The sequence below is a fragment of the Telopea speciosissima genome, chromosome 11 (assembly GCF_018873765.1).
Source record: "Telopea speciosissima isolate NSW1024214 ecotype Mountain lineage chromosome 11, Tspe_v1, whole genome shotgun sequence".
NCBI classification, from domain to species: domain Eukaryota; kingdom Viridiplantae; phylum Streptophyta; class Magnoliopsida; order Proteales; family Proteaceae; genus Telopea; species Telopea speciosissima.
In genome coordinates, this window is record NC_057926.1 from 40,769,568 (window position 1) to 40,787,940 (window position 18,373).

Below are 18,373 nucleotides of genomic sequence, written 5' to 3' on the forward strand. Positions count from 1 at the left end.
ATTAGAAAATAAAAAATAGAAAAGGGCAAAGAAAATTGAAGGGATTTTCATGATGGTTCTATCAGGTTGAGATTGTCGATGCTTATATCTCATTTGAAACTTGCAGTTTTGTTCGAGATATCTCGGTTTTGACAGAAACCAAGACAAATCTAAGTCGTACCAAGTTTTGACCAGTTTCGATCTGGTTTCGACCATATTTTGCACATTTTGATACTTTCGACCAATTTTTTACCCAAAAACAAATTATATACCAAGTTTTGAGCAGTTTTGGTAGTTTGGACCAGTTCTGACCAGCTCATGACATGTCGAATTTTGCATAAAAATACTAGGTTTCGATCGAAAACTTGGGAAATCTCAGTTTCAGTCAAGATCGAAACTGACCTCGAAACTGAGATTTAGAACCTTGCCTGAAACAATAGGACTGTTATAACTTGTGGTGGTGTCACACCCAATCAACAATCTGTGACGAAGCTGTTATGGTTATAATGGCTCAGTGAGTCAAAATTTTTCTTGTCAATTGAATTTTCAAGATGGTTCTGTCAGGTTGGGATTGTCAATGCTGGGCAAGTTGATGATGGTGATGGAGATAAAAGCAAGAAATAAGGCGTCATTAGATCTTGACCTGATTTATTTTAGAATAAACATTCCAAAACTCAATTTTTGTCCTTTATTTGCCTGGATTACCAAGTGGATGATGTTGGTCTCTTCCTTGGTTATTTTTGGATTCAACCTTTTGTTTTTTTATGAACAAAATCTTAATTAATTAAAATAAAAACAAATGCATGGTTACACAACTTATGTCCACCATCGTCTTTTTAATTAACCTATCAACCACCGAAATTATAGTTCTATCTTTCTTTACAAAGGGTAGGGATGTAAACGGATCGAATTTGGTCAGATAGTAGCATTATCATATTCGGACGGATTCGAATAATTTTTGGATAGTGATTTTTTAATATAGATTCTCCTAAATGGATATGAACATGGATCGAATACGAATTTTTGACTATCCGTTGACATCATTACCGTTTTTATGATGAGAGTTAAGAATGAGACTTGAGATTTCAGCAATTACCCTTTCTTCTACTCTTCCTAGTCTTTGATTTTCTTACATTTTTTACTTTGGGTTTTATCTTGTATTTATTTTAATAGATATGTGATTCTATGTATAACATTGCATAAAACAATATATATAAACCAATAGCACATCTAGAAAAAGAATCATAATTATCTTAATTTATAAATTAATAAAAATAAGATAATAAAATCCAATAAGTTAACTTAGAAGGATAGACGAACACGGAGATATATTTTACATATTTTATTACCATCGGATTGTTAAACGAATCAGATACTAATCGGTCGGATAGGGGGATTAATATATTCATATTCGATTAGTTTCAAACGGATTTTGATTCTCCTAAACGGATACGAACGCAAATCGAATACGGATTTTTGAATATCCGTTTACATCCCTAACAAAGATTGCAAATTGAAAACACTTAACAAGTTGATAAATATCATATAAAAAAAACAAGGGCAGATGTTCTCTGTGTCGCAGCGCAGCCTGCGCCCAACCACATGGGCCTACCATTCAGGGGGTAGGATAATCATTTCACCCACCCCCATGTGTCTGGGCTTAGCCTACGCCCCCAACACAGAGAACATTTGGCCAAAAAACAACTAAGTTCCATGGCCATTCCACTTGACCTCTTTCTTTGAACCAAGAAATAAAAAATTTACAGTCGGTCCAAACTTCAACTTCCATCCAACCTTGTAAACCTTGAAGTAGACCCTGGCCTCAAACTCTTTTGTACAACCTGTAACACCATAATTCATAGAAATCACAATAAATGTAACATTATGAAATAACACCGAAGCCCAACCCGCATCTCCATAATGCGGGTCCCAACTTTCATCATAGATAATCACTAGTTTACCACTTCCTTGAAGTCCCTGTTAATCTAACAAGATCATTTGATGCACCATACGAGAAGAAGAAGGAATTGTAGTACATGGAGAAGATATAAAGATATCAGACTAAGCACGAATCCATCTAAAAATCAAGGTCATCACTCCGTATGGATCAGGCTTAATACCAGAAAACAAGACTCTATTACGTAATAACCACACAAAATAAGAAGTAATTGCAAAAACATATAAAACTTTTTTAAACTCATCAGCTTCAGAGAAAAAGTATTCGACATAAAGCATCTTTGGATTTAACTTTACATGGGTTTTTATATGTGGTTTACACATAAATTACTTGTTTTGCTTCCCACCTCTTATTCTCAACATCATCTTATTTTTCTTTCATTTTTTTTTTATGGATGATGGGACAGAAATAGTGGAAATACCGAAATACCCATCTCCTTAGGGTGTGCAAATTAAAGTTCTAATCCATTTTATCGAGTTTTAATATGTTTAGATCATTGAAATCAAATCAGTTTCAGTAAATGCCAAATCTTGACTAGTCTTTGCTCTATCCTAATGGAAATCAGATTCTGAAACTTGTGGTCAGGATCATTAGCTCAAGTCCACATGTGTGAATCATATCTTTATCCCTTCTCTCTGTAAATGTAGTTATCAGAGTTATCTTTATTTGACTCAGTTTAACCCTTTTTGGTTTCCATTGCTTTCATTCATGGTTTTTCATTGTTGGGCTTTTGGGTCTATCCTATTCCTTGAGGGGAAAAAAAAACTTTCAAGAGACAAAATGATCACCCTACCCCCATGAAAAGATGGAAATGCCGTCTAAACAAATGTTTCTGTATGCGTTTCCATTAGGCCATGCTCCTGGACAGAGAACGCCTTCCCTAAATATTAACTACGCAAACCAACAAGAGACATCATCCGAAACAATAACATTTAAGTTTTTCAATCCTAACTCTTACTTCTAACATATATACCTATGGAAGTTTTTCAGTCCTAGCCTTTACTATTCTCTTCAATAATAAGTCTAGACATCTACTGTAGTGGCTCCCAATTCCCTTGTTCTTTGCAAACCTTGGTAGACGGCTCTTGCCTTGGTTTTTTGCACGTTCCCTATAAAACCAAAGTGCATAAAGATTGTAATAAACATCATTGTTATGCACAATAATTGAAGCTCATCTTTCTTTCAAATAGCTTCCATAATCTTTCCTTGGAACAGCTTCTACGACGATAGATAGGGGTCAAGTCAGGTTTGGCATCTATGCCCCCTGCCCTCCAAACAGTATGGGAGAGCCTTTCAGTTCGTACTGCTCACACTCCTAGATCTTCACGGCACCTCCTCCACCATAGTGTGAGCTGAGAGCATCTATATCATCACAAATAATAATAATAATAATAATAATAATAATAAAAGAAAAAGATCTCTACTTGGTGGTGTTTTCTACGCCTTCTCACAGGCACCACGAGATGACGTCTCTACCCCCTGGGTAGATACCCAGGCATGCTCACCCATTGGATAGATTCGTTTATCAATGTTTTTCATAAGCCGAACAGGGTCAAATTTCATTATGCCACTAATTTCTGACAATCCCATATGAAATAGCAAGTCATAGCCAAAAAGATAAGACACCACAGATTTAAGGTTAAAGCTTTAAAGGGTTCTCTTCTCTTCCCCCAACTCCATCACCTCACCAAAAAAAAAAAAAAAAAAAAAAAAAAAAAAAATTGTGGGAATGGGAAAGAATTATATCTTCTTTTACATAAAATCCTGATCTATCTAAAACCGCACAAATAAGTAAGGGCATAAAAACAAAGAGGTTTAGATGCGAATATACTGCAAATGGATAGAACCCAAGATTTTTGGACTAAATTTTTGTTGGGCCTAAAAAATTAGGGGCCCACAATATCAATAAAGGCAGGAAAATAAGGAACCAGCCGGTTTTCTTGTAATGGCAAAGGTGGCTAACCACCTATTTCACCCAAAAGACACCTACTACATAGTCACAAAGGAGCCACGGACCACTTTCATTTTCATGACTGAAGAGGAAAGACAGTGGGGGATAGACATCCCTACCCTACTTCGAATACATTTTTGTCTATAAAAGGACTGACACATGATGGGGCAAAATGACTATCCCACCCCTAATGAGAGGTGAACATTTCATCACGTACATTTTCATTCGTCCTCATGCTGACGCATGGACCACGTTTTCGGACAGAGAACCCCCTCTCTCTCTCTCTCTGTCTGTGTGCAACTCTTAATAATTCAAGGAAGACTCATCCCCTTTAATTTTACTGTCTCATCTACCCTTAATAATTCAAATAAGACTACGTGCGTGCGAGCATGTGTATGGAGGGTGGGTGGGATGGGGAGAAACACTAAAAAGCAACGTGCCGCTGTGCACTCATTTTATGTTGGGGAGTGCAGGGGCCACGTGCGCGTAAGCATCTTTGAAATGAAATTTTCGCCTTTCATGGGGGCAGGTCGATCATTCCCCCTTCCCCCCCCCCCCCCCTATAATTCAAGGAAGACTCATCCCCTTTAATTTTACTATCTCTGCTACCCTTAATAATTCAAATAAGACTACGTGCGTGCGAGCATGGGTGGGTGGGTGGGTGGTTGGGTGGGGGAGGGTGGGGGAGAAACACTAAAAAGCAACGTGCCGCTGTGCACTCATTTTATGTTGGGGAGTGCAGGGACTATGTGCGCGTAAGCATCTTTGAAATGAAATTTTCACCTTTCATGGAGGCAGGTCGATCATTACCCCCGGGTGTCTGGCCGTAGCCCGTATCCTCCCCAAACACCCATCCATCCACAAGGTCAGATTGTTTTATTACATAGCACCCAATAGTGAGGCCTAGCTTTGGACGGCTCTGATTACTGTCAAATTACGTGGCCCATTCTGATCCATATATTTTTCCTGTAAGAAAGGAGCGTGTGGCTGGGCTTGGATGTAACTCACGTGCATATTGTGGGTGTTGCTAAAAGCAAGATAATATAAGTGTATGAGAGAGATGCACCCAAACTGAGATGGAGGGGAGTCAGTAATGTGGGAAGAAAGACAGAGAGAGAGAGAGAGAGAGAGAGAGAGAGAGAGAGAGATAAGGGAGAGAGGGAGAGAGGGAGAGAGAGAGAGAAAGAGAGTGAATGTTTTGGTGGCCCATGGTTTCTAACAGAGCTGATCTTGAAAAGCCACCAACATAAGTTGAAGAAAGGCACCCACTTCTCCCTTGCAAAAGCTGTTAACACCTAATCATCCAGAGCTCAGACAGGGGAAAGAAAAGGTAAAAAAAGTCTCTTTTAAGTTTTGACAGTTCCCTTCTACACCCCCCCAACCCCCCAAAAAAAGAAAAAAAAATTTCACAGTACCCTTTCTCACCCTACTGCTCTTGTCTAATTATCCTTCAAAATAACCCTCTCTCTCTCCTGCAGCTGCAGGGGTGCTTGCTTGTTGCCCCACTTTAAAAAGTTGAGCTTAGTTCATTGCTTGCAAAGTGTTATGGGGATTTTTGGGTTTCTGGGTATGTGATATCTCAGCTTCATATATGGATTTTCATCTAATTTCCTCTTGTGTGTGTGTATATCATAACACTTGTTTTCCTGTGAGTTTCTGATAGTCCTCTATGTTTTTTCCTGCTTTTTGTTGGAAAGTCTGAAATGGGTATTGGTTACTTTCTTTGTTTCCCTCTGGCTTTATCAATCTCTGCTCTTGTTATTGAAAATTCTGTAAAGGCCTACAGAGTATGTTTACTTTGGTTATCTATGATCTTATTTTTGAACCTTTCTTATTTTTTCTTCATCTCATTGTCTTTGGTGTTCTTTTTCTTCCTTACCACATTCTTCAGAAATGTTGGCCATGACCATAAGAGGCAGAATTCTGTTTTCCTCTGCTTGAGGCAGCCGGCCTTATAAAGCTTTGAGGAAGAAGGATAAATTCTCAGATAAGCAATGCCTGTTCCTCTTGCCCCCTATCCGACACCTCTGGTACCATTTACACCCCCAAACGGTACATCATCTTAATTTCCTTGTGTTTTGTCTAATTTTGAAGAAGTTTCTTCTCTTCATATACAAGACTAAGGAAACAAGCACTACTGTAATGGAAATTATCTTACAAGAACATGCATTATTGTCTCAAGATTTGAGAATCAATCTGTTCTGGTCTGGGTAATGGAGGCTTTTCAGTTTGTGGAATTGTTAGGGAATTTGGGGTAGATCTAATATTATTGTGTCAGATAAATGCTCTTATTAAGAACTCTGGCATCTAGGAAAATCCTTATTAATGGACAATATACTGATGCTTAAATGGCATCTAAGAGATAATTTCTGGTTCAATTCTAAAATCTCAGTCATCTCACATAGCAGGATTTTCAGAAAATCAGAGAGCTCTGTACCCTGAGTCAGGGCAGATTCCTTAAGCTCTCTAGCTTTATAGACCCATTAATATTTATCCACTCTCACCAATTTTGAATAGACAATGTAGAGAATTTGTTAATCTTCATATAAATTAATGCAAAGCCCTTTTCTTCAGGTTCACAGAGCCAACTTGTGTGTTCTGGCTGTCGGAACCTTCTTCTCTATCCAGTGGGTGCAACCTCTGTATGTTGTGCTGTTTGTAATGCAGTGACAGCTGTGCCACCTCCAGGTATGTTTCTTCTCTATTTGTTTTCCTCCTCTGAGCATTGCCACCATCTTCAATTTTCTTAAATTTTTTTTAGGCACAGAGATGGCTCAGTTGGTCTGTGGAGGCTGCCACACCTTACTGATGTACATTCGTGGAGCTACAAGTGTACAATGTTCATGTTGTCACACGATCAACCTAGCCTTAGAAGGTATGAGATCTATTAGCCATCTACATAAATAATGAAGAAGGTTTGAAGGATCATTGATATAGATTAAATAAAAAAAATGCGATGAACAAGTCAGAGTGTTTATGTACATGCTACTGTATTCAATATACATCGTGTTTTATGTACATGCTAAAGTATTCAATACACATCTATTGGCAGCAAATCAGGTTGCACATGTCAACTGTGGGAATTGCCGGATGTTATTGATGTATCAATATGGAGCACGATCTGTGAAATGTGCAGTTTGCAATTTTGTGACATCAGTTGGGGTATGTGTATCACTTCAAATATTTCTTTCTCATTGATGCTTGTTGTACAGCCTTTGCAATATGGATTACAAAGGAAACGAGATATCCTAACAGAAAATCACAAAATAGAAATAAATTTCCCATAGTTTGATCACTGAGAATTAATAACCATTAAACCTATTTAATGAGAAAAATCAACCACACTAGGAGAGATTTTTCTTGGTCTCTCATCACTGGATTTACCTATAGTGCCTGCTTAGCAGAAAAGGCTGTGTTTCCTTGTTTAGGCCTTTAAATCAGCATACCAAGCATAAAAGACTCAAGGCGATCTAGCTGGAGGCTTGTTCTCTGGATACCTTTTTCCTGTAAGACTTTTCCAAGCAAGCAAACTACCTTATCCATTCAGTCGTTGTTCATACTAATTGCCTTTTACACTATGTCAAAAAAATGTATCCAGGACATTCAACTTTGAAATTTGAGTGTTGGACACATTGACACAATCTTATCTTAGACATGCTTATACATGCATTTGGTTAAACTTATTTGTCATATACAGTTTGTTTTCAACTATTTTGCCTTTATTGCTTTATATAATTTTCATGGAAATTAGCTTCATGAAAATTAGCTTATTCTAAGTGTATCCCTTTTTTACCACAGAACTACATGAATTTCATTTTTTATTATCATGAGCACAAAGTAAATTTTAATAAGTAAGCCATACATATAGGAGGATGTGATTTGGGTTTTCGAAAAGTTTCCAAGTCAGATACCTCATATTTGTGTCACACACGAAAAGAGATGTCACTCTCCCTGCCATTTGGATTAAGACAGTAGATTCTTGCATCCACACATTGCAGATTAAAGACATCTTATCATATGGAAAGATATTCTAGATTTTTTTATCGGCAGAAGAGTGTTGAATGTATTCATCATATGGTACTGCTCCTGTTGCCTGTGCTTTTCAGGAAGCAGTAAGATACAAATTTTCTGTATCATCTAGTTTACTATTTGTCGAAATCCTAACGTTTTATTTAATATTTATTTTTAATCTTCTGCGATAAGTGGGCGAGCCTTGGCGCAACGGTTAAGTTGCGCTATTGCAACATGTTGGTTGCGACCCCAAGGGGTCAGCTCAGTTGGCAAAAGACCAACTCCTCAAATAAGAGGTCATGAGTTCAAACCACCTTGAGGCCTATCCCCATCCCCTATCCCCCCCCCCCCCTATTATACAAGCTCTTAATCCTTAAAAAAAATACATGTTGGTTGAGGGTTCAAAACTTGGAAACAGTTTCTTCCGCGAAGCAGGGGATAAGGCTGTGTACATTTGCCCCTCCCAGACCCTGCAGTAGCACTGAGAATTATGAAGTTATACTTATTATTTCCGAACAGTATCATTGTTTCAGTGCTTTATTGCTGCTTTTGACCTGTTCATTATTGAATGATACAGGCTTCACCAAGCACTACCGAGCAAAAGTTCAATAACTGAGATTGTGAAGCTGCGGATTATGGACTCCTAAGAGTTTATTCTTTCTTCTTACGGCATCTCACTTACTGCTTTTATCAACATGTGGCTTTAGGTGAATGTATAGAGTCGTTTTTTCTTATTTTGCTATTATTGAATAAGCAGTTTTGGCAGGTTCAATGTGTGAGGTTATTCCACAAGAGGACTGTTAGGTTGGAAGTGCAGTTAGAACAGATAAAGACGTGCAGCTTTTTTTTGCGATTAGTGGCATGAAATCCACATCATCTATTTACCTCCCAATATGTATGCTCTTGGACTTTTTGAATGAACAATAGCAATAAGTTATGATTGTTGGCTATCTAAGATGACACTAGGATTGCTTCAAACAATCAATACATCTAGGTTATTAGCAGAGTGGAACTATTTATTCCCCTGGCTAGGATTATGTTCAAAAATATTTACAGAGGCTGTTCAATCAAAAGTTGTACTTGATAATTACAATAATGCCTTTAACCTAAATAAGTTCCTAGAACATTTGACTAAATTCTAGGTAACACAAACAACAGGAAGCCTGCTCTTGCATAAAGAATGTGATGCTATCCTTGATTGCTGCTCATTAAGATAAATAGAAATCTTTATCAAAAGAACAGATTGTAAATTGAATGTGCTTCTGACCCAATCCTCGCGTAACAATGAAGAGAAACTTCTTATCAGAGGACAAAATTATGATGTATGAAAGAAAGCTATGTATTCTCTGTAGCCAACACATTCTTTATCATTATGTCTCTTAACCTCAATGAAAGATCCAGAAGTCCAAAAATATTTTCCTAATCTTCTTTATTAATGAGGTGGGTTTTGTTTCAATGGGCTCAGCCGATCTCCCATAACAAGATAAGTCATCAGTTCTCTAATTAAAGAATCTTTTACAAGGTCAGGAAACATCAAAAACCCTTTCACTGTAACTGAAATGTTCATTTCATGGAACCTCTCATTGGCTGGCCATAATGAGAATTCATTGACATATCTTGAGGTTACGTGCAATAACAATAAAAACCAACAGATTCGCTAATAAAAGTGATAATGTAAACCTTGAGCAGCAACTAGATGGTTAATGCCCTAGAATTCCTTTGTATAACAAGATAAGGTATAGCAATAAAACCTGGTTTTGTCAGCAACATTGGCCTTGCATTTGTTGCCAGCTCCCAGCTTTCACTCGGCCTAAATGATCTGAAACCAAAAAAAAATCCATCCAACCCTGATAGCAACTGGTGAACTGATGTCACCCACAAAAAGAAAATGGATAAGCATTAGAGCCTTAGGCTAAAGAAGGGTATCAGTTTGAATGTCAGTTTCTCCAATTTACCAATCTATAAGATACACTCTATTTCGAAGGTGTCTTTTTGTTTTATTATCCCTTCTCAGGAAACAATGCCTTTTCCACTCCTCTCTGTACACCATAATCCTCCAACTTCAATAGCTCCAAGACCCAACTTGAACTCAACCAGAGAATCCCAACCAATCTTTCACCTCTTGGAGAGACATAAGTGTTCACTCTTGAGAGACTTCCAACAAATCCATGCTCAAATGATCATCACAGGATACATCCATCATAGCCCATCCCTCATCAAACTCATCTCCCATTCTCTCTCAGGAGATTCCACAGGTCTAGCTTTTGCCACCATGATCTTCAACCACACAGAAAGATCTAATATACTAATCTGGAATACCATCTTCAGAGGCTATGTGAATCACAAACTACCACAAAAAGCATTTCTGGGCTATATGGAGATGCTCCAAGGATCTGGCATCACCCCTGACAGATTCACATTCCCTTCTTTATTGAAGGGTTGTGCACAGTCCTTGGCTTTCACTGAGGGGAAGGCTTTACATGGTCAGATTGTGAAGCTTGACCTTGACTCTGATCTATACATTGAAGCTACACTGATTGGAATGTATGCAGCTTGCGGGGATCCATTCTCAGCTAGAGTAGTATTTGAAAAGATGGGTCAGAGAAACCAAGTTGTGTGGACTTCAATGATCGGTGGTTATGTGAAGAATGATTACCCGAAAGAGGCACTGCTGCTTTTCGGTGAGATGGAAGAAGAAGGACAAGAACCTGATGAAGTCACCATGGTGAGTCTCCTTTCTGCCTGCACAGACTTAAGGGATTTGGAATATGGTAAGAAACTGCATTCTCGCATTGGGGAATCTGGTATGAAGGTATGTGTTGTTCTTGGGACTGCTCTGATCGATATGTATGCTAAGTGTGGAGACTTGGATTCTGCAAGAGAGGTGTTTGATGCATTGCCTAAAAGAAATGTGTTTGCTTGGTCTGCTATGATATCTGGGTATGCTCAGAACAATCAAAGTGGGGATGCATTGAGGCTGTTTAAGCAGATGGTTACTGAAGCAAACCAAAAGCCAAATGACATCACAATCTTGGCAGTTCTTTCGGCTTGCACTCAGTTGGGTGATTTAAATCTAGGTAGATGGGTCCATGCATATGTTGGTGCAGCCCAACTGAATAATTCCACTAGCTTGCAGAATTCACTCATAGATATGTATGCGAAATGCGGAAGGATAGATGTTGCCCAACAGATATTTGATGACATGATGGAGAGAGATGTTGTCTCATGGAATGCCATGATCAGTGCACTCGCCCTTCATGGACTCGCTGAGCAGGCTTTGGCCCTGTTTGCTTTCATGCAAGTGGCTGGAATCACGCCGGATGATATCACCTTCATCGGTGTTTTGTCAGCTTGTAGCCATGCCGGATTGATCCAAGAAGGGAACCTCCACTTTCAAAACATGAAGATTCAATATGGAATAGTTCCGAAGTTGGAGCATTATGGGTGTATGATTGATCTTCTTTGTAGAGCTGGGCTTTTGGACGAAGCTGAATGTTTTATCAAGGAAATGCCGATGAAGCCAAATGGTGCAGTGTGGGGTGCTTTGCTTAGTGGATGCAGAGTTATTAACAATGTAGAGATAGGGGAGAGAGCAGCAAATCACTTGCTAAAACTCGAACCAGAAAATGATGGTGTTTATGTACTGCTGTCGAACATCTTTGCCAGACAGAAGAAATGGGAAGACGTGAGCAAGTTGAGAAGTTTAATGCACCAAAGAGGAATCCGAAAAACACCTGGTTGCAGTTCCATTATTGTTGATGGAATTGCACATGAGTTTCTTGTCAGAGATCATTCTCACCCAGAATCAGAAAACATATATTTGATGCTAGATCAGGTTACACAAAAATTGAAACAGGCAGGCTATATTGCAGAAACATCAGAAGTACTGCTGAACATTGATGAGGAAGAGAAGGAAAACTTGGTTTTACAGCACAGTGAAAAGCTGGCAATCTGTTTTGGTCTTCTGAAGACAAAAGCCAATACTGAAATTCTCATCATGAAGAACCTCAGGATCTGCCAGGACTGCCATTCTGCAATAAAAATTATTTCAAAGGTTTATCAACGACAGATAACTGTTCGGGATCGAAGCCGTTTCCACCATTTCAAGGATGGATCTTGTTCTTGCAGAGATTACTGGTGAGAATGAGATAATTGACCTAACTGTAAAGTTCAACATTTTAATGAAGAATATAATACCAGTAAAGATTGGGATACTAATGTCGGTACTCACTCTGGTTTCACTTCAAGTTCATGACCAGAAGTCGAAGATACTATTTTGGCTAGTTTTGTAATATTCATTCTTAGTTTGGGTAATTTGGTTAAACAAAAGATTAGGTGGCTAGTTTGATTAACTGAAACACAATCTTGGTTATCTTGTAATTTTCCCAAAAAATACAATGAGGAGCTAAACTTTAAACAAAACGGATTCAGAACAGCGGCGAAATGGGCTCCAAAATCTCTAGGCCCGTTTGTTTGATGGAGAGGATAGGGCAGGAATGTTGTGGGATTGGATCCCACAATGTAGTGGGTTGGGGATCAGGGATGAGTTTTTTTTTTCAAACTTTTCCCATGGATAATAACCAAAGTTTGTTTATGCGGGACTTTGGATAGGATAGCATGGAAGTAGGATTTTCAAGTGCCATGTCACTAGAAAACAAAATATTTAATATTGTTCCAGTTTTTGTAAGTTCACCACCCTAGATTAGACAGACAAGATTGTGATGTGATTTTGAAGTGCCATATCATTACTTTCTCACCCCCACGTAGATCCCCGTATTCAAATTGACCAATTCGACATGATCGGGATTCCAATTTTTAGAACCATGATTTAGCTTCGGCATCAATCTCTACTTGTGGTTAATAAATTTAAATTGTGTAAGTTTAAAATTAACAAAATAAATTTTGGTTAAAGATTTAGAAAGTTGATGACACAGAAAATTTATAGTATGGTCTGCCGACCAACCAAGAGATTGAATATTACTGTATCTATCTAAAGTATCTGAAATATCCTCAAACTCATAAACATATCCCATCTAACTCTTGAAATAGTGTTGCCCTAATCGCTGTTCCCCCTTGCCCTTTTATTATAATTAGATCAATTCTTTTTTTTTTTTTTTTTTTTTCTATTTCCATAGAGTAAAAATCTACAATCTAATCTACAATCTTGTATCATTAGGCCAATTCTCTCTCTCTCTCTCTCTCTCTCATTTATTACCTGAATTCAGTCATGACTTAGTCCTTGCCCCAAGCAAACCATCCTTGCCTGGTTGGGCATTGAATTCATGCTCAATTTACACCCACCGGATAGGTATCACAGCAGCAACTTATAGGTCTGGTTGCCATTAAATTTGAATCCGGATGGTTGAAACTTGAAAGCACAAGCTTTAGCTTCTCCTTGATCATGAGCTTTGTCTAAAAACAAAAAACTTGCTAAAATTGAGTTAATACATTAAAAAGCAGGTTTTTAAGGGGAAAGTATCTCAATTTTTAACATGAACAAGCACACACTTTGTTTAGTGTCCAACCCAAAAGCTTAAGCTATTAGGTTGAATGAGACAACTGGTATATGAAAGCATCCATGATCCAGAGTTTCCAAATGTCGATTATTCCAAACACAATCCCTATGCAGATGTATATAACTAGTTATTTTCCATTTAAAACCTTGATTTGGAACCTAAGCTGATGAGGGAATCATCAGGTAGAAAATAATCCCAGACAACTGCAATTCAAGCAAAAGGTCTTGCATTTGCAAGCTTTGAATCATATATCTACATTCTCCAACATTTTCCAGGTTATACAAAAATGTTTCTAGTTAGTTCCACAGATTCTAGCAATTTCTGGAGAAGAAATATATATTCATTTCATTTACAGAAGTAAATTGCTTGACCAAACATGAAACTCTAGCTCCCACGGTATGTAGTGAATGAGAATGGAGAGAAAAGAAGGGGAACATGAAAATGTTCTGATCTCTGAGATTCCCTGATCTCAAAGACGATGGCGACATAGGGAAAGAAGCCATTAGGAGAGTACTTCCCAGTGTTGAAACTTATTCGATAAATACCAGGGTCCACATTATCCACAATGCTCATCAGACGGCCACTCCGTCCGTCTTTGTCCGTAATTGATGACCCTTGAAATATCCAACCCCCTGAATCTAGCTTACCAAACAATGGACGTGGTTGAGTTCCCTTCCACATCTCCAGCTGTACCTCAATGCCAGCACCCGGAGATCCACGAGACACATCAAGGACATGGGTTGTGATAGGAGGGCGGGTCCTAACTGAAGATTGAGAAGCTTTGATGGCAGGAGCACCAGAACCTGCAGTCAGATGGGCTCCAATGATGTTCACACGATCTTCTACAATGAAAGGTTGACTGAATCAAACTTTAAATTTAATTCAATGAGACATAAAGGGGAAATTCAGTTCCTATCACAAACAAAACTGTACTTGTATTAGCAACTCAACTTGTGGCTGGCTCCGAAGGTTGTATGCTGCAATTCATGCCATCATAGCATTTTTTTTTTAATAAAGTATAGTCTATCCACATAGGTATTCAAGACTTCCCTCAATATAAAAATAGTCTCAAACTTAATCAGAAGTCTGGTAGAGTCTATTAAAGTAGTCGAAGACAAGATAACCAGATCAAACACAAGATGGGCACAAGAATGTGGATGAAATGGGCCAAATTAGACCTTCTAGCACATGCATGGACATGTAGAGGTTGAAGAGATAGATAAAGCAGTTAAGTGGCCATGCATAGTTTCAACAGAATTGGGCATATTAGTTGTTTAAATGTTTTAATAGAGCAAGGTGAAAAGTAGTTTTAATAGAGAAAGGAGGATACCTTCTGCTTTTGTCGCTTGGGTGGCAGAATATTCTCCACCAACAGGAGGAGATATGCCTTTACCAGTGAAGAGCTTAGCGAGACGTAGTTCTGTTATCTTCATCTGCTCCTGTGCTGCAGTCTCAAACTCAATTATGGGTCTGTTTGGGTAACGCTTCTGCAAGTAGCACATATTTACATAAGATCTGAGCACAATATAAGCCACAAATTCTCATAGAAGATTACAATTTTCTTCTGAGTGAAAAGGTTGCCTAATGGTCAATAATCAACAAATCCTGAGTTGGACAATATTTTCCCTGATTGCTTAGTGTCAAAGATGATTTCACTGTTAAGAATCTATCTAGTATCTATTAACATACCATCTGTCTATAAAAGAAGCATGCAACACACTCTTAAGTAGATATAAACTTACAGAACATCACATACTAACATTTCAAACAGGGTTAAGCATTGAATTTGATGATCAATTTCAATCTACTTTCTTGTCAGTACATGCCATAGGCATCTATTGATGCATAGCGATCCCCCCCCCCTCAATAAAAAATAAAAAAATAATAATAATAAAACAAAATAAAATAAAATAAAATAAAACCAAAAAAAAAAGTGGTGAGGGGGAGGGGGAACGTGTCAGTACCAATTGAACAAAAGAAACAGGCAAAAATAGATGAAGGAAGAGAATGTGTTACCTTCAATTCAGCAAGAACTTCAGGGGTACTCCTACCAGATGCACATATAAGAAAAACAAACCCAAACTTTTTCCTGTAACGAGAATTCCACTCAAATAGTTCCTGCAAAGACATTTTTCTTTATTTTTTATTCAAAACCATGAAATAGCATAAAGGAAACTAATTTAAAAGTTCCAATACAAGAAGTAAATTCCCATATTGAGGTAGCAGACTCAATTCTCTTAGATTTTTTTTAGGGGTGGGAGTCTTAGATAATGTAGTCTTTTTGACTTGGTCAACAAGTCGCCAAGTCAGTGGTGAATAGTCACAGGTTCAGTATAGAAACCTAAAAAAGATGCCAACACCGGATAGCATCCATGAAGGATAAATAAGTACATCAGTCAATCAAACAGCACTACACTAGAGGTGCATTCACAGGTTCAGGTGGGTTGAGCTAGATGTCTCAGGCTATATGCCTGGCCAAACCCGTACAATTATTAAATAAGCAGGGGGTGGGCATGCTTGACCCCAGCCCATCTCTAATTAGGCAGGTCCCAGCAGCCTGCATAAAATACAAAAGGAAGATGGTCAGGTCTGGGCTGGGATTGAGGGGGCATGCTAGCCTGTTGGTTCTGGCCCCATGCATAGCCAAACCCCATTTAGTATTTGTTCTGGTGGACCAGACCTCATTATAGCTGTTTATGGTAGCAACAGGTTGAGAATTGCCAACCCCGTTCTAACAAAAGAGACCTGCCAATCAAGTAAATTCTTTACCATCTGTAATAATAATACAAGAAGAAGAAGAGGAATAGCTCTACCATGGACTGGTCATCAGCTTTATATAAATTAGTAACCGACTCTTAGTATGATGTCGACTAAGAGCCAAAGACTAAGTACAATGACTAATTACAATAAAAGTAAATAACTACCTAAATCTAATCACAATAGGAAACAATTAAAGACATAACAACTAACTACAACTCAGACATGATCCCACGGTACACAGTTCCATGGAACACAACTCAATGATACACAATTAACACCATCTAAACTCCAACCATAGTGTATGATTAGATTTGCACCCTAGAAATTTGAGACAGAGAAAGACGGACTAGGCCAATGTCTCCATCCAAACTCCAACCCATAGTTAAGAATAGGTTTGAGACCTAGAAATTTGAGATAAGGGAACATGTACTTGACTGAAGCTTGCATTATCAACAGTGTAAGATCTGCTAATTTTTGACTTGGTCAACAAATTGAAAAGCTAGAAGAGTTGGTTGCAAATACTCATGTGGTTGGTATAGCAACCAAATATGCCCCGTAAGCCCAGTACTTGGACCAAACTATCAGTAACTGCCATTGCATTGTCAGCAAAAACACTGGAACAAGAAAACATACAAATTGTATGGAAACCCACCCTAGGAGGAAAGTCTTCTTTAAAATCTGCAACTCTCAAATTTTCTTTTCTCCTAATTATGATAGAACATATAACAGTGCCCTAAATATAAGGTATAGTTCAATGAGCTCAAATAAAGACAAGACAAAACAAAAAAGTGGTAATTTTGATTACCCATCCATACTAGCTCTTGGGCCATAATTGATGATTTTTCATAACAACAAAGAAACAGAACATCTTAGAATCTCTGCACAAGGATATGGCCTTAGTCCAATTCAAATTCAAATAGATCTTTTCAGCTAGAACTAAGCAAACTAATGGTCCCCCCTCCCAAAAGGTACACAATAACAGTGTTATCATGTTATTTTTGGTAAGAAAAATAAAGACAACTTCTTGTCAGTCCATTTTGAAAAATATGACACCATTAAGATCATTAGTACTAACAAGAAATGGCTTAAACATATTATAGAAATACTCTATGCAAACCTGTAAGGTGGAATCAGTAGCAGTTGCTAGGGCAGTTGATTGCTCACCTTTGCTCCACCTACCCAAAATTAAATACAGGATAAATAAAAGCAAAACCATAATAGAACTTGCACAAATCAAGATGCGACATCCAATGAGTGGAATAAAGAAACTATAAATGTAATAAGGTAGTGAATAATTTAGAGGTTATAAGGGTTCACAACAGATTCTAGACTAGTGAGAAAACTTCCTACTCCAGCCTTCAACATAGCTCTTTCATAATTTAGAATAGAAGAAAAAAGCTCATAATTGGGGGAAATTTTGTTAAGTCACACAGACTCTACATATGCAAATTCCTACTACGATTCTCCGTAGAATAGCATTCATTCCGGGCAGAAGACAGATGGCACGGGCACAAACTCCAGAAAAATTAAACAAAAGGCATTCAATTCAAGCAGCAACCTGTTTCCAGCTTAACCAAGACTCCCCAGCATCAGAGAGACAGTAAGAACAATCAGGAAGGGGGAAAAAAGAAGAAAAAAAACACTCAACCGTGCACTAGTTTCACTTTTCTGGTTGCCGGATTTTGTGTCTCCAATCTGCGGATGAGCAGCAAATGCTTCAAGCCAGCCATTAACATCAACCTGCAAAATCAATTAAAAAACATGAAGTCGACATCCAATTCCAGCGAAAAACGCGAAGCCCAACTCCAAACCCTTTAAGTACACACGCATACAAAAGTGGGGTGATTGCAGAAGGACCTTGTTGAACCATATATCTCTCGCAGCTTCGACGGCTTGTTCGAATGAAACAAAAGGGGCGATCGCAGCTATTTCCCGGGCGAAGGTTGTGCTTCCACAGCACGCCAGGAAATCTTTCTCTTCAAAACCTAATTCCATGGCTTATCTCTCTGTCTCTCCTCAACAAAATTCCGATGCTCAGATTAAACTCTGCTGCCGCTGCGTATAAAGTGTGGCCGGAGAAAGATCAATAGACAGCGATGCAACTAAGGATGACACTTAATTGATAGTGAAACCAATTATAAACCATTGATTTCGTATGGACGGTAGTGATCTATCATACTCCGGTGGGAGTGTGGGACT

The 18,373-nt window shown here is 38.3% G+C and overlaps 3 protein-coding genes across 6 annotated transcripts; 2 read left to right on the plus strand and 1 right to left on the minus strand.

Moving 5' to 3' along the window:
- Positions 1-5,371: 5,371 nt before the first annotated feature.
- On the plus strand, positions 5,372-8,848 carry LOC122646154 (protein LSD1). Of its 2 annotated transcripts, none has more exons than XM_043839648.1 (6): positions 5,372-5,454; positions 5,779-5,939; positions 6,462-6,575; positions 6,649-6,762; positions 6,940-7,049; positions 8,476-8,848. In XM_043839648.1, the coding sequence occupies exons 2-6, from the start codon at positions 5,882-5,884 to the stop codon at positions 8,512-8,514; spliced, it is 435 nt and encodes a 144-aa protein (XP_043695583.1). In that variant the 5' UTR covers positions 5,372-5,454; positions 5,779-5,881; the 3' UTR covers positions 8,515-8,848. The 2 variants fall into 2 exon arrangements, with proteins under 2 accessions (XP_043695583.1, XP_043695582.1); XM_043839647.1 differs by having other exon boundaries at positions 5,379-5,600.
- A 1,424-nt stretch (positions 8,849-10,272) lies between these two features.
- On the plus strand, positions 10,273-12,039 carry LOC122645096 (pentatricopeptide repeat-containing protein At1g08070, chloroplastic-like). Its single transcript, XM_043838442.1, has one exon. It carries the CDS (start codon positions 10,273-10,275, stop codon positions 12,037-12,039), a length of 1,767 nt encoding a protein of 588 aa, XP_043694377.1.
- Positions 12,040-13,623: 1,584 nt separating this feature from the next.
- On the minus strand, positions 13,624-18,280 carry LOC122646366 (uric acid degradation bifunctional protein TTL). 3 transcript variants are annotated; one of them, XM_043839912.1, is made up of 6 exons: positions 18,032-18,280; positions 17,823-17,914; positions 17,292-17,349; positions 15,431-15,532; positions 14,745-14,901; positions 13,624-14,217 (listed from the first exon to the last, which is right to left on the minus strand). In XM_043839912.1, the coding sequence occupies exons 1-6, from the start codon at positions 18,167-18,169 to the stop codon at positions 13,799-13,801; spliced, it is 966 nt and encodes a 321-aa protein (XP_043695847.1). In that variant the 5' UTR covers positions 18,170-18,280; the 3' UTR covers positions 13,624-13,798. The 3 variants fall into 3 exon arrangements, with proteins under 3 accessions (XP_043695847.1, XP_043695846.1, XP_043695845.1); XM_043839911.1 differs by having other exon boundaries at positions 13,624-14,253; positions 18,032-18,279; XM_043839910.1 differs by having other exon boundaries at positions 13,624-14,256; positions 18,032-18,279.
- Positions 18,281-18,373: the final 93 nt, after the last annotated feature.

Coding starts and splice junctions, on each gene's coding strand:
- LOC122646154 (XM_043839648.1), top strand. CDS start 5,882: ATGCCTGTTCCTCTTGCCCCCTATCCGACACCTCTGGTACCATTTACA. Junction 5,940..6,461: donor ACCATTTACACCCCCAAACG/GTACATCATCTT, acceptor CCTTTTCTTCAG/GTTCACAGAGCCAACTTGTG. Junction 7,050..8,475: donor ATTTTGTGACATCAGTTGGG/GTATGTGTATCA, acceptor TGAATGATACAG/GCTTCACCAAGCACTACCGA.
- LOC122645096 (XM_043838442.1), top strand. CDS start 10,273: ATGGAGATGCTCCAAGGATCTGGCATCACCCCTGACAGATTCACATTC.
- LOC122646366 (XM_043839910.1), bottom strand. CDS start 18,169: ATGGAATTAGGTTTTGAAGAGAAAGATTTCCTGGCGTGCTGTGGAAGC. Junction 14,902..15,430: donor AAGTTCTTGCTGAATTGAAG/GTAACACATTCT, acceptor TGCTACTTGCAG/AAGCGTTACCCAAACAGACC. Junction 14,257..14,744: donor CCAAGCGACAAAAGCAGAAG/GTATCCTCCTTT, acceptor CTTTCATTGTAG/AAGATCGTGTGAACATCATT.